Here is a 27,450-nt window from a genome sequence, read left to right as displayed (position 1 = left end):
AAATAGACTGCTTCGAAGCAGGACACCCAATTTTCTTGGGATCATAGGGGACAAACAGTCAGATTTCCTGAGACGAGAAGTCCTCTTCACATAAATCTTCAAAGTCCACACAACATAGAAGGCCTTTGAAGCAATTGAGGAGTCAGTAGCCACTGGCACCACAATAGGTTGGTTGATATGATAAGCAGACAACCTTAGGAAGGAACTGTGGACGAGTCCTGAGTTCCGCCCTATCTTCATGGAAGACCAGATAGGGACTTTTACAGGACAAAGCCCCCCAATAACGACACAGCAGAAGCCAAGGCCAACAAAGTTACCACCTTCCATGTGAGAAACTTGATTTCAGCCTCCTGTAGAGGCTTAAACAAATCCGATTGCAGGAACTGCAACACCACATCCAGATCCCATGGTGCCACAAAGGGGGGCTGGATGTGCAGAACCCCTTTCAAAAAGGTCTGAACCTCAGGGAGCACAGCCAATTGTTTCTGGAAGAAAATGGATAACGCCGAAATCTGGACCTTGATGGAGCCCAATCTCAGGCCCAAATCCACACCTGCTTGCAGGAAAAGGAGAAACCGTCCAAGTTGAAACTCCACCGCACGAAACTTTTTGGATTCACACCAAGACGCATACTTTTTCCAAATTTGATGGTAATGTTTAGACGTTACCCCCTTCCTAGCCTCTATCAGGGTAGGAATAACCTCGCTCGGAATACCCTCAGAACTAAGATCTGGCGCTCAACCGCCATGCAGTCAAACGTAGCCATGGTAAGTCTTGAAAAGCGAACGGCCCCTGTAGTAGAAGATCCTCCCGAAGAGGCAGAGGCCTTGGATCTTCCAGCAGGAGATCCAGTAAATCCGCGTACCAAGCCCTCCTTGGCCAGTCCGGAGCAATGAGGATCGCCAGAACCTTTGTTCTTTTTACAAACTGTAGAACTCTTGGTATGAGAGGAAGTGGAGGGAATACATACACTGACGGGAACACCCACAGTGTTACCAGTGCGTCCACTGCCACTGCTTGTGGGTCTCTCGACCTGGAATAGTACCTTCGAAGCTTCTTGTTGAGGCAAGAGGCCATCATGTCTATGTGAGGAACCCCCCACCAATCGGTTACCTCCTCGAACACCTCCGGGTGGAGGCCCCACTCTCCTGGATAGAGATGGTGTCTGCTGAGGAAGTCCGCTTCCCAGTTGTCTACTACCAGAATGAAGATTGCCGACATCGCTACAGTGTGCCTTTCCGCCCAGAAGAGGATTCTTGTCACCTCTGACATTGCAGCCCTGCTCTTTGTTCAGCCTGGTCAGTTTATGTAGGCCACTGTGGTCACGTTGTCCGACTGCACCTGAACAGCCCGATCCTGTAGAAAGTGTGCCGCTTGAAGGCCATTGTATACGGCTCTTAGCTCCAGGATGTTTATCAGGAGAAGGGATTCCTGACTTGACCACCTTCCTTGGAAGGTTTCCCCTTGAGCAACTGCTCCCCAACCTCTTAGACTTTTGCATCTGTCGTTAGAAGAATCCAGTCCTAAACTCCGAACCTTCGGCCCTCCAGAAGGTGAGGTAGTTGCAGCCAGAGTAGCGAAATCCTTGCTTTCGGCGACAGACGTATCCTCTGGTGCATATGTAGGCGAGATCCTGACCACTGGTCCCAGGAGATCCAGTTGTAAGGACAGAAAATGAAACCTTCCATAATGCAGAGCCTCGTAGGAGGCAACCATCTTCCCCAGAAGGCAGATGCACTGATGAACCGATACCCGGGCCAGCTTCAAGACATCCCACACCATGGTTTGAATCACCAACGCTTTCTCCACCAATAGAAACACCCTCTGCAACTCCATGTCTAGGATCATCCCCAGGAAAGACAGCATCCTTGTCTCCAGATGAGACTTTGGAAGGTTCAGGATCCAACCGTGCTCCTTGAGCAGATGCGTCATGAGAGCAATGGATCTTAACAACTTCTCCCAGGATGATGCCTTCATCAGCAGGTCGTCCAGATACGGAATTATGTACACCCCCTGCTTGCGGAGGAGAACCATCATCTCCGCCATCACCTTGGTGAAAATCCTCGGTGCTGTGGAGACACCGAATGGCAGTGCCTGAAACGGATAGTGATCGTCTACCAGTGCAAACCTGAGGCAAGCCTAATGCGGCGACCAAATGGGAATGTAGAGGTATGCATCCTTGATGTCCAGGGACACCAGGAACTCCCCCTCTGTTAGTCCTGAGATAACCGCTCGCAGAGACTCCTTTTTGAATTTGATGTTCTCGAGATAAGGGTTCAATGATTTCAAGTTCAGAATTGGCCTGACCAAGCCATCCGGCTTTGGTACCACAAAAAGATTCAAATAGTAACCCTTGTTCAACTGATGAGGTGGAACTGGAACAATGACCTCCGACAATACCAATTTTCGGACAGCGTCCAGTAAAATAGCTGTCTGCTGGTAAAGCCGGCAAGCCTGATTTGAAGAATCGGGACACAATATCCTGTATCCAAGCCGGACGACACCCAGACGTGGCTGAAATGTCGAAGTCTCGCTCCCACCTGACCTACTTCCAGGCTGTGCGGTCCATTGTCATGCTGAGGACTTTGAGGAACCAGAAGCAAGCTTTTGGTCCTGGTGTCAAAGTCAGAAAAATATCTCTATACACACTGCCATATTTGCACCTCATACACGTCCGCGCTGCGCATGCGTACGCTCTCCCGTGCGTGCGCATACTCACAGTCGCGGGCACCCGCAGGCGCACGGTATGCGTATTTACGGTAGAGTTTATGTGATCGTAGCGTGCGACTCAATCGTTATATATTTTAACTATATAATGTATTTTGTAGATCATGGTCCCTTTGATAGATTCTGAAAGTTTAGTTAATATAGCATGTTCCTGGACAGAGGGATCCCTCTTTGTATTGTACGAAGGGTCTAACAGGAGTCATACAGTGGTGTTTAGTACCCATCGGAAGAGTATTTAATTAGCAATATTCCGGTGTTGGTTTGGAGCGGATTAATCGCTCGTGCAAATAGTTATGGACATAAGAAGTTTATGTCCATTTACTATTATTTGCTCTTACTTAGCCATGCGGCGGGAAACCTAGTATCCCACCCACCTGAGCAGTTGGAAATAGCCACAGCCCACCTGTATGAATCAACCTATGACCTTTTGTTATAATGCGAAGACGAATTCCTGTGTCCAATGAACAATAAGAATGTAGGGGCCATTGTACTGTATTGTGTGTAGTGTATATAAGGTCAGCCAGCCTGAACAGGGATAAGACTCTCTCCACAAAAGGTTATCATATTGACAAACTTGGGGTCTGGTACCAGGCTGCGCTACGATCGTTCCCAGTGTGTGTATGTAAGTAATTCTCTGTAATCATTGCTCTTTGTTTGTATTTGCCACATTCTCTCTCTCTTTCGGTTTAGTTTAAGATTGTAACGTTATTGTATATTTCTGTCTAGATATTCGGTTAGATTTATATGTTAGTTTGTAGCGTATGACTTGTGAATTGTTTCCCCTTTTTGAAATAACTTAAGACTCTTGTTAGTAAAAGGTTTTGGACCCTTAACACGGTAGTGTGTATTCATTATATTGCAAGGGGTAATAAGAGCGTCTCAATCGCTCAAACAGCTTTAGTATTAACAAGGTCAAATAGCGTTATATCGCTACATTGGTTCAAGTACAAGGTTTACAGCATAAGAATATCTTTTGTGTGTGTTACATACAAGGTTTAATGATAGTTATCTTGTGAGCGTATGCGCCGCTCGTGATCTCCTCGTGGTCTCGAGCGTCCGCTACGCTGATAGCGTAGCATTACGGTGTTCGCTCAACTATTGTGTGCCCGATACCAACAGCGTATTCTCGCGAGCGTTTGTGTCGCTCGAGCGGCTCGCTCCCGATACAGCGTCCGCTACGCTAAGAGCGTACCCTTACGGTACTACATACTCCAATAGCGTACAAAGTCTCTTAACCTCTTAGAGTGTTTAATAAGGTAATCAAATCGACATTCTCAATTGAGGGCTCGTCCTCCCTCCACACATCCATCCGCACTAGCTAAAACAGACTTTATCTGTCAGCAAAGGGCGGGAACGCAGTATCCTTTCGTATCCGTATTGGTGGTGAGGGATACAGTAGTGCTGACTAGATAAGCGTCTGTTTCGCTACGCTGTAGGAGTGCTGGGGTGGAATCCGGAACCGGAGGTAAGAACAATACACTATTATCTTTTAAAACTGTTTATTTCTGCTTTTGCATACGCACACACGCATGCACGCACGCATCTACATTGTTGTAGCTCACTTTCTTGTTGCCATTAGAAATTGATTATTAGACACGTGCTGAAGAAATCTGGTGCTATTTAGTTGAGATTTAGACAGGACAATTGTTAAGGGTATAATTGTAAAAAACACACACACAGCATAGCAAATACTGTGTGGTGTATGGTAAGCGATTTCTGTTGAGTATTGTTTACATTGATAGAAGCGTGTTGATTGCGTCGCTGTGGGCGTATCTGCACTTTTGTCTCGGACAACGTGCAAAAGCACGTACGTGACACAAAGGCATACGCACGTGGCGTGTTTTACGCAACGGAGCGTACGGATACGCCCATTGAGACTCATATCAGACAATAACCTTGTTTAGGGTGGGCGGTATAGTATAGCCACCTGGTAAATAGCACACAGTTGTTCAGTTCAGTTTTTCCTAAAAGTATTAGTGAAAATAAAACCTTTTTCTACTGCAAACCCAGGGATTGGACTCCTACCTGTATGAAAGGAATTTCTGTACAGAAAGATTAAAAGTGTATATGATTGAATAGGAGTGAGTGTGGAACTTAAGGTATTGTTTTTGTGAACCCACAAATCGGGATCCCGTCGGAGACCACATCAGGTGAGTGGACACTTGGTGGCGTGGGACTGGCTTGCCCGCGTTAACATTATATAAGGTAAAGGAGCAAGTAGTTTCCGCAGACAAAAGGACTGCGAGGTATTCAAGCGCAGCCCCGGGGGGGGTTTGCGTAGCACCCATATAGTTAAAGCTCCGGCTGAAGGTTTCGCAGCCTAAACAACCGATTCCATTGGTCGTAAAGCGTATAAATATTTAGTTATTTATGCGCTGTGCGACTGGACCGCACGTAATTGTGTGCATTAGTTTGTTACCTTGGTACCCATCAACAATTTATTGTGGGATCATAAACGCTACTTGTACATTCTAACGTGATTTGTGTAGGTTTTTGTTATTTTAAGGGAGTTTCGCTGTTCACTAAGCAAATCTCTAACGACCAATACTTGCTGGGGAGGGATCGCATACTCCCACGCGCCCCAGTAAATAGAGGTTACAAAAGATCCCACGGATTGGATAGGCCAATTGGGGCGCAGAGTGAGTGAAAGCACTAGTTGAACTTTCACCGTCGCCTTACCGCGGGCAATTTGGTCTGTTTGTCAGAATTAGCTAAGACAGCAATATCTGCAAACGATGGGGGCCAGTTGCTCAAAGAAGGGACGTCCAACAAGGGTTCACGTTGGTAGTTGCTGGCCCAAAGGGTCCGCCAGGTATCAGGTATTATGCAACGAATGGGAACTTATGACAGAGGATGATGGGGAACAGTCTCCCCGGGTAGGCAGTCTGAACCCTGAGGTATTGCAGAACCCACGAAAAAGGAGAGGTCTAATAAAATCTGCTAAGCAGAGGATTAGACAAAATGATTGTTTACAGTTATGGCAACGGGAAAGTGAAATACAAGGAGAGCTAGCTCATACAGCTGACTCTCACCTTGGTGAGAGAAGTGTGGCAGTGAAAGAGAAGGTGGTTACAGAGAATGACACACTGGTGAATGATAAAAATGCACTTAGTAACTGTGTTAAAAATGAAAGTGTAAAATGTAATAATGTTTATGAAAATGAAAGTGTTAAATGTACAAATGTTAACCTGTGCAAGTCGCACCCCATGTTAAACTTCCCTCAGGATTATCAGCAAGAAAGTGAGCCCAGAACGATGTCGGCACCTCTTCCAGCAGCCATCACACAAGACATCCAGGTGGACGCGACCAAATCGGTAAAGGCAATAATCAAACCCCCTAACGGAGGGTCAGGTGAGGTCGTGTCCTCAGGTACGTACAATGTTATATATCACGCACAAACAAATGTACCCCATATTGTAAGACCAAAACAAGATGATATAATTGAATTTAGTCCTGTCAGGGTGATCACAGTCCCCAATGGGAAGACTGACGATCAGGGAATCATTCCCGTCAAGGACAGTGCACTGCGCCGTCCCTGGTCCCGGACAGAATTAAGGTCAATTATGTCTGAATTCCCTGATCCCAGGAAAGATCTAGATGCATGTCAAAAGTTTATTAAAGAACTAGGAAACTCCACAGAACCCACCAACAAAGATTGGCGGACAGTGCTGAGGGCATGTTTGCCCTCCAGTGTTGACCCTGCGAAATTTATTGCTGATTGTAAATTAAACACAGAGGTACCACGTACGGAGGAAAACAATCAGGAATGTATTAAGCAGATCAACCGACAGTTAGGAGTATATTTCCCTGCCGTTGTCAAGTGGAATGAGATTTTCTCCATAAGACAAAACGAAGGGGAAAGTACTTCTAATTATTTCCATCGGGCATTGCAGGACATGACTAGGTATACGGGTATAGAAAACATCGAAACAAGTGCACCGCACAGAGAAATAGCAGTATCTGTGCTAATGGATGGGTTAAAGGAAGTGTTGAGAGCAAGGATACAGATCACCAATCCATACTGGAGAGATAAATCAGTAACTACATTAAGGGACTCTGCTGTTGGACATGAGCAAAACATCAGCAAGCACAGGGAAAAGCAGAGACGTAAGGAGCCTCAGATCCCTGTGGGTAAGTCCAAGGTGATAAGGTGTTATAATTGCCAGAAGGAAGGTCATTTTGCAAGAGATTGTAGATCAGGAAGTAGACAAAATTCACATAAACCCCCTAGACAAAGATATGAGCAAAATTATAACACACACAATTATAAACAGGGATCATATAGGAAGAATTTTGAGCCACACCCATAATGTGCAATCAAGAAAGGTGATCATTAGGACTGATGGTAAGCCTGAGGTTATAGTTAATAAATTGGGAGGTCATTCCCTGAAGACACAGGAATGACCGGGTGAAACGTTGTAAATGTATCTGTAAAATGTTTCTTTTTCTCTCTCCCCATCTCTGACGATTATTGGTAGGATTCAAACATTGCATATATACTTGGTCTTTGCAGAAGTCTACCAAACCCCAGCATGACCTATCCGCATCAATGTATTCTGGCCAGATACAGACAGTGGAATATGGAAGTGCTGGGGGAGAGGGACTGCGCAAGGAAACCATTGGACATGTAGATATGACAGCCTGATGATCTGACAATGTTTTAAAATGTTTGAAAAATGTTTTTTTCCCTTGTTGTTCACTGTTGATTTATGTGATGTATACATATATGGATTGTTCTCTCTCTCTTTTGTTTTTTGTTTTCTCTCTCTTCTCACTCATGTTTTCATGTTTTTAAGATGGTATGTCACCCATCAGTTAGACAAACGGTAATGCAAGATTTTTGCTCCTTACAGAAAGATCGCTGGTTTGGAAGAAATATTGCATCACCGGAATGTTCGTTTGGAAGACTGAGAGACAGCACCTTTGAGATGACGACAGAACAAGAAGAACAACAAGACTAGAGAACTTAATTATCGTAACAAGTCTCTCTCCCCCTCAAACTGATTTTCTGTACCCCATTACAAATTTCTTCTTTTCTCCTCCTGTAAGATGGACTTGCCCCAAAAGACTGTGATATGGATTTTTCATGTTGACCAGAGCAGTCTGTTCCGGCGAGAGTACCAGTGAGGTCGAGAAAGGATCCAGAAAGATCCCGATGACTGAGACAGAGGTGTAAATTTACAATAATAACACAACCACCAAGCAAAAGGCGAGTACCGGAAACGATCTAGCAGCCATGTTATTTGTAAACATTGTTAGCTGAAAAGAGAACTGTATCTGTAGGCTTTGTGACAATGTAGTAAAGGATGGGTGCATCAAGAAATGCCAATCCAGTTTTAATATCCACATGGACCGGCATCCCTTGAGTGACTATCACTCCTTAGTGGGTAGTGTGTTAAATCAAACAGATTGTTGGGTATGCTCTCAAGTACCTCAAGGTCATAGCAAATCAGGACTAGTACCATTTCCTTTAACGATAGGGGAGGTACTTGAGCTAAGTGGTGGGAGGCCGGTGGACAGGAGGTTTAATATCTCCAGTCCTCCTAGTTTGAAGCTCCACCAATACCATGTGGATAGATCCCTATTATGTTTTAACATTACCAATCCCCGAAAGCCGGGAAATTGGGAAGTGTCATGGAGTAACCAAACCATGACCTTTTCGCATAGAGCAGATAGAATGCCTACAGATACAGAGCTTATACGCCACATAGCCAGTAGAGGAAAATCTTTCCGATATAGGTATACCTTAGGAAATAGGATTACGAGAGTTGGAGAGGTATCACCAGGATACTGTGCACATATCGTACAACCTGATACGTGTACTAAGCAGATGGAAGAATTAGGGTTAGGAGATTTCACATGGAAGGTGTGTAATATGGTTATGTCCTACTCCGTCCCATATGTTCTCCCCGATGATGCATATTTCATATGCGGGAGAAAGGCGTATAAGTGGCTTGCCCCAAACTCTGAAGGATTGTGTTATATTGGAAAAGTACTGCCTGAAGTAATGACTATCACATGCCAAAATGAAAGATATTCACCGTGTTGCCCAAGCTCCTTATACTCACACCCACTACGAGCACGTAGTTAAACGGCACCTGATAGAAAGAACAGAGTAAACGGCACCTGATAGAAAGAACAGAGCATCCGGCCTCTGACATGATCCATGAATCCACCGGGATTCAGTTTCTAATCGCGTTAGACATCACTCGCACCGCCAGAGGAGTGTTGAATTATAAATACATATCTGCGCTTGCAAATTTGTTAGATAATATCACTGAAATGTATGATGACACGTTTAGGTATACTGGAAGAGAACTTCAAGCTTATAAAACAGAACTGGTACAGCATAGAATGGTTCTTAATTACCTCACAGCAGTAACAGGCGGATATTGTGTCACACTGGCAACGCAGTACGGCGTGAAATGTTGCACATATATTACGAATAGCACCGAGGACCCGGTCGAGGTCATAGACCAATAGATGGACGATATTCTCCAACTGAAGTGGGAATTTCGCAGGAGACACAATCTCACTCTTGCTGCTGTAGGTAATGAGCTGACTGGTTGGGTGTCATGGTTGAACCCGCGAAATTGGTTTTCTGGTTTAGGAGAATGGGCTCAAGGAGTCATAATGGATGTAGGGAAGTTTCTCCTATGTATCTTAGGTGTTATCATAACGATTGGCTTGCTATTTAGATGCGGTCAGGCTTTAACGAAGTGCAAACGAAGTACCAGGGTGATGAGTTTAAGGAGTGAGGAAACTGTAATTCCCATGGATCTGATTTATGACCCAAATGTAGAAACAATGATGTGATGAAAATGCGATTTCTACGGTCCGTTTCTTTCACCTGTTTTTTCCGTTTCCTCCAAGGTAAAAAGACCCACTTGGACGAGGAATTTGATGAGCCGATATACAGACAACAGATGGATTAAAGAAGAAGTTTTGACAACCTTATACACAGATATTTGATGAACTTTGCCATAGATCCCCAGTTTCCCTAGATATTTTAAAATTACGCTAGCCCAACACTTTTGTAAATCTATGGACATTGACAAAGCTTTTGCTCGCACCTTATGGGCAAAAGCACAAAGAAGACTGCATTTAACAGACACCAAACAAGACCTCAATCGACGAATGTACTAACCTGACATAGAATACCACTGCATTTACCGTAATTATGTCTTTTCTTCATCTCTACAACCTTCAGGTAATTACACACATAGTCGATAGGGAATACAGGCACAGATATCAGCAATCACATATTCCCCCATTCATGTATCATCAACTAAAATGTGCTCCCCATTTTGTTGCAACCAAAATCCGAAAAGAGCTCGGTAAAGTTTGACAGCCCATCCACAGACCCGTACCACGGGATAAGAAGGAATTCAAATGTATACTTCGCAATGCCTCGAAGCTTGATGTACAACACGTACGGCACGATGATACATGACCCCCCCAAACATGGATTCATACACACATGCTTCTACTATCCCACTAGGTCATACCCTTTTCACACCTTCTCCTCTCTCCTCCCTTACCCAACCATGGAAATATATTAACCCCTGACATATATTTTTCTCGTTTTGAAATGTTTTAGGAAATGGCAGTTGTTGACTGCCAAAGGGTGGACTGTCAAAGTCAGAAAAATATCTCTATACACACTGCCATATTTGCACCTCATACACGTCCGCGCTGCGCATGCGTACGCTCTCCCGTGCGTGCGCATACTCAGTCGCGGGCACCCGCAGGCGCACGGTATGCGTATTTACGGTAGAGTTTATGTGATCGTAGCGTGCGACTCAATCGTTACATATTTTAACTATATAATGTATTTTGTAGATCATGGTCCCTTTGATAGATTCTGAAAGTTTAGTTAATATAGCATGTTCCTGGACAGAGGGATCCCTCTTTGTATTGTACGAAGGGTCTAACAGGAGTCATACAGTGGTGTTTAGTACCCATCGGAAGAGTATTTAATTAGCAATATTCCGGTGTTGGTTTGGAGCGGATTAATCGCTCGTGCAAATAGTTATGGACATAAGAAGTTTATGTCCATTTACTATTATTTGCTCTTACTTAGCCATGCGGCGGGAAACCTAGTATCCCACCCACCTGAGCAGTTGGAAATAGCCACAGCTCACCTGAATGAATCAACCTATGACCTTTTGTTATAATGCGAAGACGAATTCCTGTGTCCAATGAACAATAAGAATGTAGGGGCCATTGTACTGTATTGTGTGTAGTGTATATAAGGTCAGCCAGCCTGAACAGGGATAAGACTCTCTCCACAAAAGGTTATCATATTGACAAACTTGGGGTCTGGTACCAGGCTGCGCTGCGATCGTTCCCAGTGTGTGTATGTAAGTAATTCTCTGTAATCATTGCTCTTTGTTTGTATTTGCCACATTCTCTCTCTCTTTCGGTTTAGTTTAAGATTGTAACGTTATTGTATATTTCTGTCTAGATATTCGGTTAGATTTATATGTTAGTTTGTAGCGTATGACTTGTGAATTGTTTCCCCTTTTTGAAATAACTTAAGACTCTTGTTAGTAAAAGGTTTTGGACCCTTAACACGGTAGTGTGTATTCATTATATTGCAAGGGGTAATAAGAGCGTCTCAATCGCTCAAACAGCTTTAGTATTAACAAGGTCAAACAGCGTTATATCGCTACATTGGTTCAAGTACAAGGTTTACAGCATAAGAATATCTTTTGTGTGTGTTACATACAAGGTTTAATGATAGTTATCTTGTGAGCGTATGCGCCGCTCGTGATCTCCTCGTGGTCTCGAGCGTCCGCTACGCTGATAGCGTAGCATTACGGTGTTCGCTCAACTATTGTGTGCCCGATACCAACAGCGTATTCTCGCGAGCGTTTGTGTCGCTTGAGCGGCTCGCTCCCGATACAGCGTCCGCTACGCTAAGAGCGTACCCTTACGGTACTACATACTCCAATAGCGTACAAAGTCTCTTAACCTCTTAGAGTGTTTAATAAGGTAATCAAATCGACATTCTCACTGGGAACCTGCGGGAGCAGGCTTCTTGGATTTGGCACGACCACCTCTATAGAATGTGTGAGGGGGCTTGTTCTTTCTAGTCCTAGTGGGCCGAAAGGACTGTGACGTGTTGGGAGAAAAATGCTTCTTCATAGCTGGTACAGCTGAGGGGAGAAAAGGAGACTTACCTGCTGAAGCTGTGGCAATCCACGCATCCAGCGCCTCTCCATACAGAGCCCGACCTGTATAGGTTAGGCTCTCCACACTCTTCCTGGATTCCGCGTCCACAGACCATTGGCGCAGCCAGAGACCCCTGCGAGCAGAGACGGACATGGAGGAGACCCCCGCAGCCATGGAACCCAGATCCTTCATGGATTCCACCAGAAACACTGCAGAATCCTGTATGTTACGTAAAAACAAATCAACGTCACCTTTATCCATCGTAGTCAAGTCCTCCTGCAGAGTGATTGACCACTTTGCTATTGCTTTTGAAATCCATGCACAGGTAATAGTAGGCCGCAGTAACGCCCCTGAAGCAGTGTATATGGATTTGAGCGTAGCATCCACCTTGCAATCCGCCGGGTCTTTCAACGCGGTAGATCCCGGGACAGGGAAAACCACTTGTTTTGACAGCCTGGAAACAGAGGCGGCAACTATAGGCGGAGACTCCCATTTTTTTTCTATCGTCCTCTGGGAAGGGAAAAGCAACCAGAACCCTTTTAGGGATCTGGAATTTTTTCTCCGGGTTCTCCCAGGCCTTTTCGAAAATGGCATTTAATTCCTTAGAAGCAGGGAAGGTGAGAGGGACTTTCTTACGGTCTGTAAAAAAAAGCCTCCTCAACCTGCTCAGGAGGTGCGTTAGAAATATTTAACACATCGCGCATGGCCTCAATCAACTGCACCCCCTTAGCAAGTGATGCCATCCCCCTTGACACATCACCATCACCGTCTGCTGTGTCAGAATCGGTATCAGTGTCACCCTGCGTAATTTGGGCAACAGCACGTTTGTGAGAATGTACCGCAGGGGGCCCCGGGGGAGCAGTATCGGACCATACTGCCATAGAGGACTGCAATACCCGAGTTGCATGCTCAGTCCTTGCAACCCTTTCAGAAATCTGAGAAATAGCCCTCCTAAGAGAGGCTAACCACTCCGGTTCCCTATCCGGGATCTGCGCTACAACAGTGCAATCCTGATTACATGGGATGGGATCTTCCTGAGAAGATATATCCTTTGCAGCATATGAGAGTCTCTAGACATGGTTGCTTACACACCCCACATACATACAGGGCAGACAGATTCCCCCCCAGGAACGGCAGGGAGACACAGAGATTGGAGCCAACCCACACACAGCGCTATACAGGTATAGGGAGACCCTTAACCAGCACTGACTGAGTACCTTAATAGGTGACAGTCCATACACAGCCTCCCCTCCCTTCTACAACCCCCTGGTACCGTACATATAGCTGGAGTTGCTCTGGAGGGACTGCTCTTCACAGGCAGCGTGTCTGCAGGCAGGAAAATGGCGCTGAACGCTGCTGGGTCCGCTCTGAGAAGCTCCGCCCCCTTAATGGCGCTGTCTTCCCGTTCTTCCAAGATTATACTGGCCTTAGGATTGTGTGCTGGCTGAGATCAGAGAGCCTGTCTGGGTCCTCGGGTCAGTGTAGGGTTAAGGCGCCGGCTCAAGGCACCCCTCACAGTGCCGCACCATGTACCGCTGAGCCCCCGGAGCGCAGTCAGCACTGCGCTCCCTACCCTGTAGCCGCCATCTTCACATCGGCTCCCCGCTTGCCAGGGAGCCGATGACTCACTGGCCACACTTCAGCTCTCCAAGGGGGTGGCGGCATGCTGCCGGGGTGAGCGGCGGGGAGTGATCTATCCCCTCTGGAGCTCAGTGTCCAGTCAGCGGAGACGGTGGCTCAGACCCTGCAAGGCGAACACTGCCCCCCCCCCCCCCCCCCAGTCCCTCGATGCAGGGAGGCTGTTGCCCAGCAGCCTCCCCTTAAAATTATGAACTCTAAAAAAACTTTTACTAAAGAAGCTCTGAAGCTCTATAGAGCTCCCCTAACTGTGACCGGCTCTTCTGTGCACATTTTCTAAACAGAGTCTGGTAGGAGGGGCATAGAGGGAGGAGCCAGCCCACACTCTCAAACTCTTAAACTGCCAACGGCTCCTGGTGGACCAGTCTATACCCCATGGTACTAATGTGGACCCCAGCATCCTCTAGGACATAAGAGAAACTTGGCATCAGGGTTGGCTGGTTTAAACCACGTTTTTGTTTTTTTTATAAAAACCATTCTGCACTCTACTTCAATGCAGGAAGTACATATGAAAACAGTCCATCGCACCAACTTATCTCCTGCTCAAAATAAACATATAATAAGAATTTACTTACCGATAATTCTATTTCTCGTAGTCCGTAGTGGATGCTGGGAACTCCGTAAGGACCATGGGGAATAGCGGCTCCGCAGGAGACTGGGCACAAAAGTAAAGCTTTAGGACTACCTGGTGTGCACTGGCTCCTCCCCCCCATGACCCTCCTCCAAGCCTCAGTTAGGATACTGTGCCCGGACGAGCGTACACAATAAGGAAGGATTTTGAATCCCGGGTAAGACTCATGATGAGCCCACCTTCCTTGTGGAATGGGCTTTTACAGATTTTTGCTGTGGCAGGCCTGCCACAGAATGTGCAAGCTGAATTGTACTACAAATCCAACGAGCAATAGTCTGCTTAGAAGCAGGAGCACCCAGCTTGTTGGGTGCATACAGGATAAACAGGGAGTCAGATTTTCTGACTCCAGCCGTCCTGGAAACATATTTTCAGGGCCCTGACAACGTCCAGCAACTTGGAGTCCTCCAAGTCCCTAGTAGCCGCAGGTACCACAATAGGCTGGTTCAGGTGAAACGCTGAAACCACCTTAGGGAGAAATTGTGGACGAGTCCTCAATTCTGCCCTGTCCGTATGAAAAATCAGGTAAGGGCTTTTATAAGATAAAGCCGCCAATTCTGACACGCGCCTGGGCGAAGCCAGGGCCAACAGCATGACCACTTTCCATGTGAGATATTTCAAATCCACAGATTTAAGCGGTTCAAACCAATGTGATTTTAGGAACCCCAAAACTACATTGAGATCCCAAGATGCCACTGGAGGCACAAAAGGAGGCTGTATATGCAGCACCCCCTTGACAAACGTCTGAACTTCAGGAACTGAAGCCAGTTCTTTCTGGAAGAAAATCGACAGGGCCGAAATCTGAACCTTAATGGATCCTAATTTTAGGCCCATAGACACTCCTGTTTGCAGGAAATGCAGGAATCGACCCAGTTGAAATTCCTCCGTTGAGGCCTTCCTGGCCTCGCACCACGCAACATATTTCCGCCAAATGCGGTGATAATGCTTTGCTGTCACATCCTTCCTGGCTTTGATCAGGGTAGGAATGACTTCTTCCGGAATGCCTTTTTCCTTCAGGATCCGGCGTTCAACCGCCATGCCGTCAAACGCAGCCGCGGTAAGTCTTGGAACAGACAGGGTCCTTGCTGGAGCAGGTCCCTTCTTAGAGGTAGAGGCCACGGGTCATCTGTGAGCATCTCTTGAAGTTCCGGGTACCAAGTCCTTCTTGGCCAATCCGGAGCCACGAGTATAGTTCTTACTCCTCTCCGTCTTATAATTCTCAGTACCTTGGGTATGAGAGGCAGAGGAGGGAAACACATACACTGACTGGTACACCCATGGTGTTACCAGAGCGTCCACAGCTATTGCCTGAGGGTCCCTTGACCTGGCGCAATACCTGTCCAATTTTTTGTTGAGGCGGGACGCCATCATGTCCACCTTTGGTTTTTTCCAACGGTTTACAATCATGTGGAAGACTTCTGGGTGAAGTCCCCACTCTCCCGGGTGGAGGTCGTGCCTGCTGAGGAAGTCTGGTTCCCAGTTGTCCACTCCCGGAATGAACACTGCTGACAGTGCTATCACATGATTTTCCGCCCAGCGAAGAATCCTTGCAGCTTCTGCCATTGCCCTCCTGCTTCTTGTGCCACCCTGTCTGTTCACGTGGGCGACTGCCGTGATGTTGTCCGACTGGATCAGCACCGGCTGACCTTGAAGCAGAGGTCTTGCTTGGCTTAGGGCATTGTAAATGGCCCTCAGCTCCAGGATATTTATGTGAAGTGATGTCTCCAGGCTTGACCACAAGCCCTGGAAATTTCTTCCCTGTGTGACTGCTCCCCAGCCTCGCAGGCTGGCATCCGTGGTCACCAGGACCCAGTCCTGGATGCCGAATCTGCGGCCCTCTAGAAGATGAGCACTCTGCAACCACCACAGGAGAGACACCCTTGTCTTTGGTGACAGGGTTATCCGCTGATGCATCTGAAGATGCGATCCGGACCATTTGTCCAGCAGGTCCCACTGGAAAGTTCTTGCGTGGAATCTGCCGAAAGGGATTGCTTCGTAGGAAGCCACCATTTTTCCCAGGACCCTTGTGCATTGATGCACTGACACTTGGCCTGGTTTTAGGAGGTTTCTGACTAGTTCGGATAACTCCCTGGCTTTCTCCTCCGGGAGCAACACCTTTTTCTGGACTGTGTCCAGTATCATCCCTAGGAATAGAAGACGTGTCGTCGGGATCAGCTGCGATTTTGGAATATTGAGAATCCAACCGTGCTGCCGCAACACTACTTGAGATAGTGCTACCCCGACTACCAATTGTTCCCTGGATCTTGCCCTTATCAGGAGATCGTCCAAGTACGGGATAACTAAAACTCCCTTCCTTCGAAGGAGTATCATCATTTCGGCCATTACCTTGGTAAAGACCCGGGGTGCCGTGGACAAACCAAACGGCAGCGTCTGAAACTGATAGTGACCGTTCTGTACCACAAACCTGAGGTATCCTTGGTTAGACGGGTAAATTGGGACATGGAGGTAAGCCTCCTTGATGTCCAAAGACACCATATAATCCCCTTCTTCCAAGTTCGCAATCACCGCTCTGAGTGACTCCATCTTGAATTTGAACCTGTGTATGTAAGTGTTCAAGGATTTCAGATTTAAAATAGGTCTCACCGAGCCGTCCGGCTTCGGTACCACAAACAGCGTGGAATAATACCCCTGTCCCTGTTGCAGGAGTGGTATCTTGATTATCACCTACTGGGAATACAGCTTGTGAATGGCTTCCAATACCGCCTCCCTGTCGGAGGGAGACGTCGGTAAAGCAGACTTTAGGGGAGTGCCTGAGTCCGCTTGTAAAGCCCCAGCGACATGCTGAGGACTTGGCAGAAACAGGAGAGGGCTTCTGTTCCTGGGAACTGGCTGTTTGCTGCAGCCTTTTTCCTCTCCCTCTGCCACGGGGCAGAAATGAGGAGCCTTTTACCCACTTGCCCTTATGGGGCCGAAGGGACTGCGCCTGATAATACGGCGTCTTCTTATGTTGAGAGGCTACCTGGGGTAAAAATGTGGATTTCCCAGCAGTTGCCGTGGCCACCAGGTCTGATAGACCTACCCCAAATAACGCCTCCCCTTTGTAAGGCAATGCTTCCATATGCCTTTTGGAATCAGCATCACCTGACCACTGCCTCGTCCATAACCCTCTTCTGGCAGAAATGGACAGCGCACTTACTCTTGATGCCAGTCGGCAAATATCCCTCTGTGCATCACGCATATATAGAAATGCATCTTTCAAATGCTCTATAGTCAGTAATATACTGTCCCTATCTAGGGTATCAATATTGTCAGTCAGGGAATCCGACCAAGCCACCCCAGCACTGCACATCCAGGCTGAGGCGATTGCTGGTCGCAGTATAACACCCGTGTGAGTGTATATACATTTTAGGATATTCTCCTGCTTTCTGTCAGCAGGTTCCTTAAGGGCGGCCGTATCAGGAGACGGTAGTGCCACCTGTTTTGACAAACGTGTGAGCGCTTTATCCACCTTAGGGGGTGTTTCCCAACGTGCACCATCCTCTGGCGGGAAGGGGTATGATGCTAATAACCTTTTAGGAATTATCAGTTTTTTATCGGGGAAACCCACGCTTCATCACACACTTCATTTAATTCCTCAGATGCAGGAAAAACTACAGGCAGTTTTTTTCTCACCAACATAATACCCTTTTTAGTGGTACTTGTATTATCAGAAATATGTAAAACATTTTTCATAGCATCAAATCATGTAACGTGTGGCCCTACTGGAAGTCACATTCGTCTCTTCATCGTCGACACTGGAGTCAGTATCCGTGTCGGCGTCTGTATCTGCCATCTGAGGTAACGGGCGTTTTAGAGCCCCTGATGGCTTTTGAGACGCCTAGACAGGCACGAGCCGAGTAGCCGGCTGTCTCATGTCATCAACCGTCTTTTGTAAAGAGCTGACACTGTCACGTAATTCCTTCCATAAGCTCAGCCACTCAGGTGTCGACTCCCTAGGGGGTGACATCTCCATTACAGGCAATTGCTCCGCCTCCACACCATTTTCCTCCTCATACATGTCGACACAATCGTACCGACACACAGCACACACACAGGGAATGCTCTGATAGAGGACAGGACCCCACTAGCCCTTTGGGGAGACAGAGGGAGAGTATGCCAGCACACACCAGAGCGCTATATATATATATATACATATATATATATACACAGGGATAACCTTAAAGAAGTGTTTTTCCCCTTATAGCTGCTGTTTTATTTATACTGCGCCTAATTAGTGCCCCCCTCTCTTGTTTTACCCTTTTCTGTAGTGCAGGACTGCAGGGGAGAGTCAGGGAGACGTCCTTCCAGCGAAGCTGTGAGGGAAAATGGGGCCAGTGTGCTGAGGATAGGCTCCGCCCCCTTCTCGGCGGACTTTTCTCCCGCTTTTTGCTGTATTCTGGCAGGGGTTAAAATACATCCATATAGCCCTGGGGGTTATATGTTATGTATTTTCGCCAGCCAAGGTGTTTCTATTGCTGCTCAGGGCGCCCCCCCCCAGCGCCCTGCACCCTCAGTGACCGGAGTGTGAAGTGTGCCTGAGGAGCAATGGCGCACAGCTGCAGTGCTGTGCGCTACCTTGGTGAAGACTGATGTCTTCTGCCGCCGATTTTCCGGACCTCTTCTTGCTTCTGGCTCTGTAAGGGGGCCGGCGGCGCGGCTCTGGGACCGGACTCAGAGGCTGGGCCTGTGTTCGGTCCCTCTGGAGCTAATGGTGTCCAGTAGCCAAGAAGCCCAAGCTGGCTGCAAGCAGGCAGGTTCGCTTCTTCTCCCCTTAGTCCCTCGATGCAGTGAGCCTGTTGCCAGCAGGTCTCACTGAAAATAAAAAACCTAAAACTAAACTTTTACTAAGAAACTCAGGAGAGCCTCCTAGAATGCACCCTTCTCGGCCGGGAACAAAAATCTAACTGAGGCTTGGAGGAGGGTCATGGGGGGAGGAGCCAGTGCACACCAGGTAGTCCTAAAGCTTTACTTTTGTGCCCAGTCTCCTGCGGAGCCGCTATTCCCCAGGGTCCTTACGGAGTTCCCAGCATCCACTAGGACGTCAGAGAAATATATATATATATATATATATATATATATATATATATATATATATATATATATATATAACGTAGATATGCGGCGGCACTCAAACAGACTCTTCAATATGCAAAATCAGGTCATTTATTTAGACCGTGAAACAGACATGTTTCGGGGCAGAACCCCGTCCTCAGGGTCAACCAGCAACTTGCTGTTTGACCCTGAGGACGGGGTTCTGCCCCGAAACATGTCGGTTTCACGGTCTAAATAAATGACCTGATTTTGCATATTGAAGAGTCTGTTTGAGTGCCGCCGCATATCTACGTTATATACCAGTGACCTAGAGTCACCCGGAGGGCACCGTTCTCATTCCACATTCTTTCATGGTATGTGGGAATGCGGGCAAATTAAAAAAAATTCTGGGGGAGTCATGGATTTTATTAACACTATAAGTAAGCTGCATTTAGTGGTAGACCCCCTGGCAATGTTATGTGCACATTTTATAAACTGGGACTTGGGAGATAGACGGGAGGAATTTATTCCCTTCCTGACACTGACCGTAACGGTGGCTAAAATAAGCTATTCTAAAGACTTGGACAGTCTCGCCTTTTTTTTTTTTTTTTTAATCGGCGGTGAAAACCCATCTGATTCAGGAGAGAGGGGATGGCTTTAGTTGGGGGTGTTTTATTATTGTTAAATGTATCTCATCAAATTTTGTTCTGTACCCTGATGGTAGTTGCGTTCAACCTCAGTAATGCATCGTGTGATATGCATTCTCAAGATTTACTCTCTTGTGGAAAGGTCTTCTAAACTATGTGTATTAATTTTACACCTAAATGTCATGATGTATTACACGATGTAAGGCGTTCTCGTTGGTTTGCAACACTTTGGGAGCAAAATAAAAATTGTGTTGAAGAAAAAAAAAAAAATTTTATTATGCACAGTGCTGTGACATAAAAAAAAAAAAAAAAAGCCAATTGTACAGAAAAAAAAAAAAAGTGTTTACTCAAAATATTTAATGCCAGTGACATGCTCAGTGTGTGTGTGTGTAAAAAAAAAAAATTATATATACAGGTTGAGTATCCCATATCCAAATATTCCGAAATACGGAATATTCCGAAATACGGACTTTGAGTGAGAGTGAGATAGTGAAACCTTTGTTTTTTGATGGCTCAATGTACACAAACTTTGTTTAATCCACAGTTATTAAAAATATTGTATTAAATGACCTTCAGACTGTGTATAAGGTGTATATGAAACATAAATGAATTGTGTGACTGTAGACACACTTTGTTTAATGCACAAAGTTATAAAAAATATTGGCTAAAATTACCTTCAGGCTGCGTGTATAAGGTGTATATGTAACAAATGCATTCTGTGCTTAGATTTAGGTCTCATCACCATGATATCTCATTATGGTATGCAATTATTCCAAAATACGGAAAGATCCGATATCCAAAATACCTCTGGTCCCAAGCATTTTGGATAAGGGATACTGTGTGTGTGTGTGTGTGTGTGTGTGTGTGTGTGTGTGTGTGTGTGTGTGTGTGTGTGTGTGTGTGTGTGTGTGTGTGTGTGTGTGTGTGTGTGTGTGTGTGTATATATATATGTGTATGTGTGTATGTGTGTATGTATGTATGTATGTATGTGTGTATATATATATATATATATATATATACAAACACATATATATATATATATATATATATATATATATATATTTATAGAGTTTTATTTATAGAGTTTTATTTATAGTTTGAGGGAGGGGGGCCCTAAATCGGTATCTTGCTTAGGGCCCCCCAAGGTTTAAATCTGGATTGGAGGTATCTTATACATGATTTAAAAAAAAATATGGTTTAAACCCCCTCTCTCCCCCCCCCCCCCCAAAAAAAAGGGTTGGATTTAAAAAAACTTTTCCAACCCTGTTTGGCATTGTGTGGAGTGGCTATGAAAATATGATCGGGCAGTCATGCCCCCTGTCACGCCCCTATATAGTCATTGATGCAAGAGTTGGCCTGGCAAGTATGACTTAAACATGTCCTCATACAACACTGCTGCAGTAGCGCCAAACAGCCCCTCCCAGCACATCATGTCGAGACTAAGCGTCAGCATCTTATTTGCCACAAAAAAAAGGAGAAAAAAAAAAGTGTGGCAGATATACAAATGTGATGTATCAAATTAATCAGCACAACGTTCTTGTGCGGCATATTAAGACACATTTCTGCAAAAAAAACCACAGGACAAAAACAGACTCCTGACGTTCGCAGAGTTGTACGGGACCTGGTGCTATCTTGTGAGTTGTGGCGTACTGAGGCTTCGTCTGTACATCTTCATTTTTATTTTATCAAGGTAGCGTAGTGCCTACCCAAATATTCTTACATTATAAAGCATGACGCAGCAAGTGAAGAACATGTCCCAAACACTGGATGAAAGTATGACAGAAATATGCCACAACCTATATGAATTATGATCCAACACTCACCAGAAATCTCCAATTCGTCCCAGTGAGACTTCTTGCCGTTAGCAACTTCTTCTGCAGACATGATGGTATAAATTCTACGAGGATCAGGAGGGTCATATTTTTCTTTGGGCATCCCTGTTAGTCTAGGGATAAAATACACACAGTGGTTAGCAAGGAATCCCCAAATACATAAACCAAACCCATCCCAGTTATTATTTGGCACACCCTAAGAATGGTATACATTCAGATTTTGCTAGGAATGTACCAGAATAGGGGTCTCTGCCTCAACATCCTGAGAACAGTCTTCGGGAAGCCCCAATGTTCTGCTTCCATGGGATCTGTTAGAGCCTGAGGTGTGCTCTGTGCTGCCTCATTCAGAGCCATACAGTCACCATCTAGGACACATTTGCTTTCCGGAAGCATGACCTTTGCACAGTCGCTTCGTCTAAGGCAAGAGTGCTGCATGATCTGCAGACAGTTCATGTCTGTCCGCCTTTCACACTCTATTACTCTGGCGTAAGCAGATTTTGGCGTGAGCAGGTCCAGCACTGGGGACAGCCCCCTCCTCTATCTTCCTAGCCATGAGTGAGGGCAGCAAGACATCCCACCCGATGCAGATGAGCATAGTAAGCCCCACTCACTGCTTAGTGTACAACTACCAGTGGTCTATCTGTCCTCCTAGTGAGGGTCCTCTTATGTACACAACTACAGCAGATGAATGTAGGGTTTATTTTACATGATTTTAGGAGGTAAAAACTGAATATAGTCGTTTATATACCTATATCTCTGGACAGGTTATGGCAGTTACAAAAAAAACAAAAACCTATTCCTAGATAGCTGCTACAGCACCAAAGACAGGTGCACCAAAGACAGGTGGAGGGGGGAGGGGTGCGACGGAGTCTCTGTATACGAAGTGCTACAATGTAGCAGCCACAGCTTTTCCCAAAACAAGTTCTGTGCCGTACAGACTTTATAACACACAGACTATACAAGTGTCACATCAAATTAATCGGCACATCCTCATCGTGTGTCCTAATCGCACTGCGCTTTGTCAAAAAGACGCCTGGCCATTTGGAATTAAATGGATCGATTGCTGGCTACGAATAGTTGCAGTTCGGCACGTCATGCTGCATTGCAGCAAAGATGAACATGGCTGTATCTATATGTGATCACACCGGTGTGGATCATCAAATCGACAGTGTCTAAGTTGATAATGTTTAAGTCAACCACTATAGGTCGACAGTCACTAGGTCGACAGGGTTTCTAGATTGACAGGTCAAAAGGTCGACATGAGGATGGGGGGGGGGGGTGTAGTTTTCTGCGTACAGTGACCGGGAAGCAGAATTAGTGCAGTGTCCCCCCTCGCATGGCGAGCTAAATGCTTCGCTCGGCACAGACTACCGTTCCAATCGTAGTCCACGTGGATCGTTAAGTACGCAAAACTCATGTCGACCTTTTGACCTGTAGACCTAGAAACCCTGTCGACATAGTGACTGTCGACCTAAACAGTGTCGATCTTCAGACCGGACCCCATCACTATAATATAATATAATATAATATAATATAATATAATATAATATAATATAATATAATATAATATAATATAATATAATATAATATAATATAATATAATATAATATAATATAATATAATATAATATAATATAATATAATATAATATAATATATATATATATCTCTCTCTAATGGTAGGTCGTGCGGCAGTCCAAGCTTATAACACAGATTCACAGTGGCTACAGAATTAAGTTCACCTTTTCAATGACCCTTACGTGGCTTTTCATCAGGCTCAATATATATTTATTGCTGCCATATAGTTCCATAGCGGACCGACATTAACTGACTGAACCCAACTGCGATGTGAAAGAATATTAGCAAAGTAACTGGTAGTGAAAGGTCATTACCAGACTGTTCCAAAGACCGTTTGAAGCCATCACAGAGAAATAAAATGACACCCCCCCCCGCAAACCTACTTTAAACAATCCTCAACATGTAATATGTGTTATTTATTATCTTTTAATTACTGTACGCAACACATATTCTGCTGCGCTTTAGAGAGAAAATTTGGCCATTCACATCAGTCCCTGCCCCAGTGGAGCTTACAATCTATATTCCCTACCACAAGAATATACACACATTCATATCAGGGTGAATATTGTCACGAGCCAATTAACATATTAGAATATATTTGGATTGTGCTGGGAATCCAGAGTACCCTGAGGAAACACATGCAAGTATCGGGAGAATATACACACACACACACACAGTTAGGGCCATGGTGGGAATCAAACCCAAGACCTCAAGTAACGCTAACCATTATACTGTCCGTACCACCCTTGCACAAATTTCATATTTGTTTTTTGTTTTTTTCTCTTATGAGAAGGGAACAGTGCATTCCATGCAGCTGCCATTGGGAACAATCTTTACATTGGGCAGGCCAAAACATGTACATATCATGCAGTTATCTTGTCATAGCCTACTTTATTATATGTTTTATAAACTTTGCTTGACTCAATCTACAAAATGCTTAGATATTCTATACTCTGCCCGAACGGTTTAAAGACAAAATAAAAAAGCAAACTTTCACAATAAGGAAGCATACGCTGAAGGTGAAGATTTCCATGTTAACGTCTTATTTTTCCCACAGTCTATTTAGATTCTAAATTTTAGAACTGCTCTTACAAAAAACACACAACACTAAAGAAAGAGGTAATACAGGTAGGTTTCAGGCCATCGTGTTATGAGCAGCTTGAGACTAGCTAGTGTGTGGAAGATGAAATGCAAAGAATAGGATTTTAATTACCTACTGGTAAATCCTTTTCTCATAGTCCGTAGAGGATGCTGGGGTCCACATTAGTACCATTGGGTATAGACGGGTCCCTTGGGAGCCATGGGCACTTTAAGAGTTTAATAGTGTGGGCTGGCTCCTCCCTCTATGCCCCTCCTACCAGACTCCGTTTAGAAACTGTGCCTGAGGAGACGGACATACTTCGAGAGAAGGAAATACACAGATAGTGGCGAGATTCATACCAGCTCACACAAGGCAAACCAGGCTAACCAGCTGGAACAAGTCAGCAACAGCTGAACAACAGTACTTAACCAAGTAACAAAGCAGTACTGAACCAAGGAACTACTGCAGGAAAACGAAGCGCTGGGTGGGCGCCCAGCATCCTCTACGGACTACGAGAAAAGGATTTACCAGTAGGTAATTAAAATCCTATTTTCTCTTACGTCCTAGAGGATGCTGGGGTCCACATTAGTACCATGGGGATGTACCAAAGCTCCCAGTACGGGAGGGAGAGCGCGGAGTCTCCTGCAGAACTGATTGACCAAACTTTAGGTTCTCAAAAGGCCAAAGTATCCAACTTGCAGAACTTAGCAAAGACCCAGACCAAGTAACCACTCGGCCACCCAACCTTGTTGGGATCATAAAGAACAAATAGAGAGTCCGACTATCTGTGACTAGCAGTCCTTTTCACGTAGATCTTCAAAGCCCTCACAACATCCAAGGACTTAGAGGGAATTGAGGAGTCAGTAGCCACTGGCACCACAATAGGTTGGTTGATATGAAATGCCGACACACCCTTTGGAAGAAACTGCCGACGCGTCCTGAGCTCCGCTCTATCCTCATGGAAAATTAAGTAGGGGCTTTTACAGGATAAAGCCCCCAATTCCAACACACGTCTAACAGATGCTAACGCCAAGTGAGACAGCCTTCCAAGTGAGAATCTTGACCTCAACCTCCTGTAAAGGCTCGAACCAATCCGATTGCAGGAACTGCAACACCACGTTAAGATCCCAGGGTGCTGTAGGAGGCACAAAGGGTGGCTGGATGTGCAGAACCCCTTTCAAGAAAGTCTGAACCTCCGGGAGGGCAGCCAATTGTTTCTGGAAGAAAATGGATAAAGCCGAAATTTGGACCTAAAGATCCCAAATACAGGCCCACATCCACACCTGCTTGTAGGAAGAGTAAAAACCATCCAAGTTGAAACTCCACCGTAGGAAACTTCCTGGATTCACACCAAGACGCATACTTTTTCCAAATGCGATGGTAACGTGTTGACGTTACTCCTTTCCAAGCCTGTATAAGGGTAGGAAAAACCTGGGCCGGATTGCCTTTCCGAGCTAAGATCCGGCGTTCAACCTCCATGCAGTCTAATGTATCTGTCTTGATAAGCGAATGGCCCTTGTTGCAGAAGGTCCTCTCGAAGAGGAAGAGGCCTCGGCTCTTCCAGCGGTAACTCCAGAAGATCCGTGTACCAAGCGCTCCTTGGCCAGTCCGGAGCAATGAGGATCACCTGAACTCTTGTTTTCTTTTAAGAGTTTTAGAATTCTTGGGATGAGTGGAAGTGGAGGGAACACATACACTGACTTGAACACCCACGGAGTTTCCAGGGCGTCCACCGCCACTGCCTGTGGGTCACGCGACCTGGAACAGTACCTCTGAAACTTCTTGTCGAGGCGGGAGGCCATCATGTCTATTTGAGGTACACCCCAAAGATTTGTCACCTCTGTGAACACCTCCGGATGGAGGCCCCAATCTCCCAGATGGAGATAGTGTCTGCTGAGGAAGTTCGTTTCCCAGTTGTCCACTCCCGGAATGAAGATTGCCGACAGCGCCACTGCGTGTCTTTCTGCCCAAAGGAGGATTCTTGTTACCTCTGACATTGCAGCCCTGCTCTTCGTTCCGCCCTGTCGGTTTATGTAGGCCACCGTTGTTACATTGTCCAACTTCACCTGAATGGTCTGATGTTGCAGAAGATGTGCCGCTTGTAGAAGACCGTTGTACATTCTGGAACCAAGAGCCGTGTTTATCTGAAGAATGGATTCCAGACTTGACCACCTTCATTGGAAGGTTTCCCCTTGGATGACAGTGCCCATCCTCTGACTTGCATCCGTGGTTAGAAGGATCCAGTTCTGAACCCCGAACCTGCGGCCTTTGAGAAGGTGAGGCATTTGTAGCCACCATAGGAGGAAACAACCTCTCCCTGGACGATGCCTTTATCAGCAGATCGTCCAGATATGGAATTATGTTCACTCTAGTCTACGGAGGAGTATCATCATCTCTGCCATCACCTTGGTGAACACCATGTGTGTCGTGGAGAGGCCGAAAGGCAGTGACTGGAACGGATAGTGACAGTCCAACAGTGCAAATCTGAGATAAGCCTGGTGTGGCGGGCAAATCGGAATGTGGGAGGTATGCATCCTTGATATCCAGGGATACCAGGAATTCCCCCTCCTCCAGACCTGAGATCACCGGTCTCAGAGACTCCATTTTGAACTTGAATTCCCTCAAATAAGGGTTTAACGACTTCAGGTTCAAAATTGGTCTGACCAAACCATCCGGTTTCGGTACCATAAATAGGTTTGAATAGTAACCCTAGCTTTCCAGATGAGGTGGAACTGGAACAATGATATTTGCCTTTTCTAATTTTTGAATGGCTTTCTGTAGGATAGCCCTGTCAGCAAAGCTGTTAAGCCTGATTTGAAGAATCTGTGAGGTGGGAGCTCTTGAAACTACCGTCTGTACCCCTGGGACACAATTTCTTGTACCCAGGGATCTAGGCCGGATGATATCCAGACGTGACTGAAAAGTCAGTCTCGCTCCCACCTGCCTGCTCTCCAGGATAGGAGGTCCACAGTCATGCTGAGGATTTTGAGGAAACAGAGCCAGGCTTCTTTTCCAGAAAACCTGCACCTGCAGGTTCCCACGATTTTCCCCAACCACTTCTGAAAAAAAGTGGAAGGGCGCTTGGACTTCTTAACCTTTGCAGTCTGAAAGGA

General features: G+C 45.8%; 1 protein-coding gene across 1 annotated transcript in view; it reads right to left on the bottom strand.

Moving 5' to 3' along the window:
* The window catches only part of CNOT6L (CCR4-NOT transcription complex subunit 6 like), a 259,770-nt gene that overhangs the window by 101,091 nt on the left and 131,229 nt on the right, over positions 1-27,450 (bottom strand). Inside the window, exon 2 of the mRNA XM_063919607.1 lies at positions 21,672-21,793. Coding sequence (XP_063775677.1) covers positions 21,672-21,783 — 112 coding nt within the window. The 5' untranslated portion in view covers positions 21,784-21,793. The remainder of the gene's footprint in view (positions 1-21,671; positions 21,794-27,450) is intronic.

Source organism: Pseudophryne corroboree, chromosome 1 (genome assembly GCF_028390025.1).
Source record: "Pseudophryne corroboree isolate aPseCor3 chromosome 1, aPseCor3.hap2, whole genome shotgun sequence".
NCBI classification, from domain to species: Eukaryota; Metazoa; Chordata; class Amphibia; order Anura; family Myobatrachidae; genus Pseudophryne; species Pseudophryne corroboree.
The sequence above is the reverse complement of the archived record's forward strand: the minus strand, read 5'-3'. Positions and strand labels throughout refer to the sequence as shown.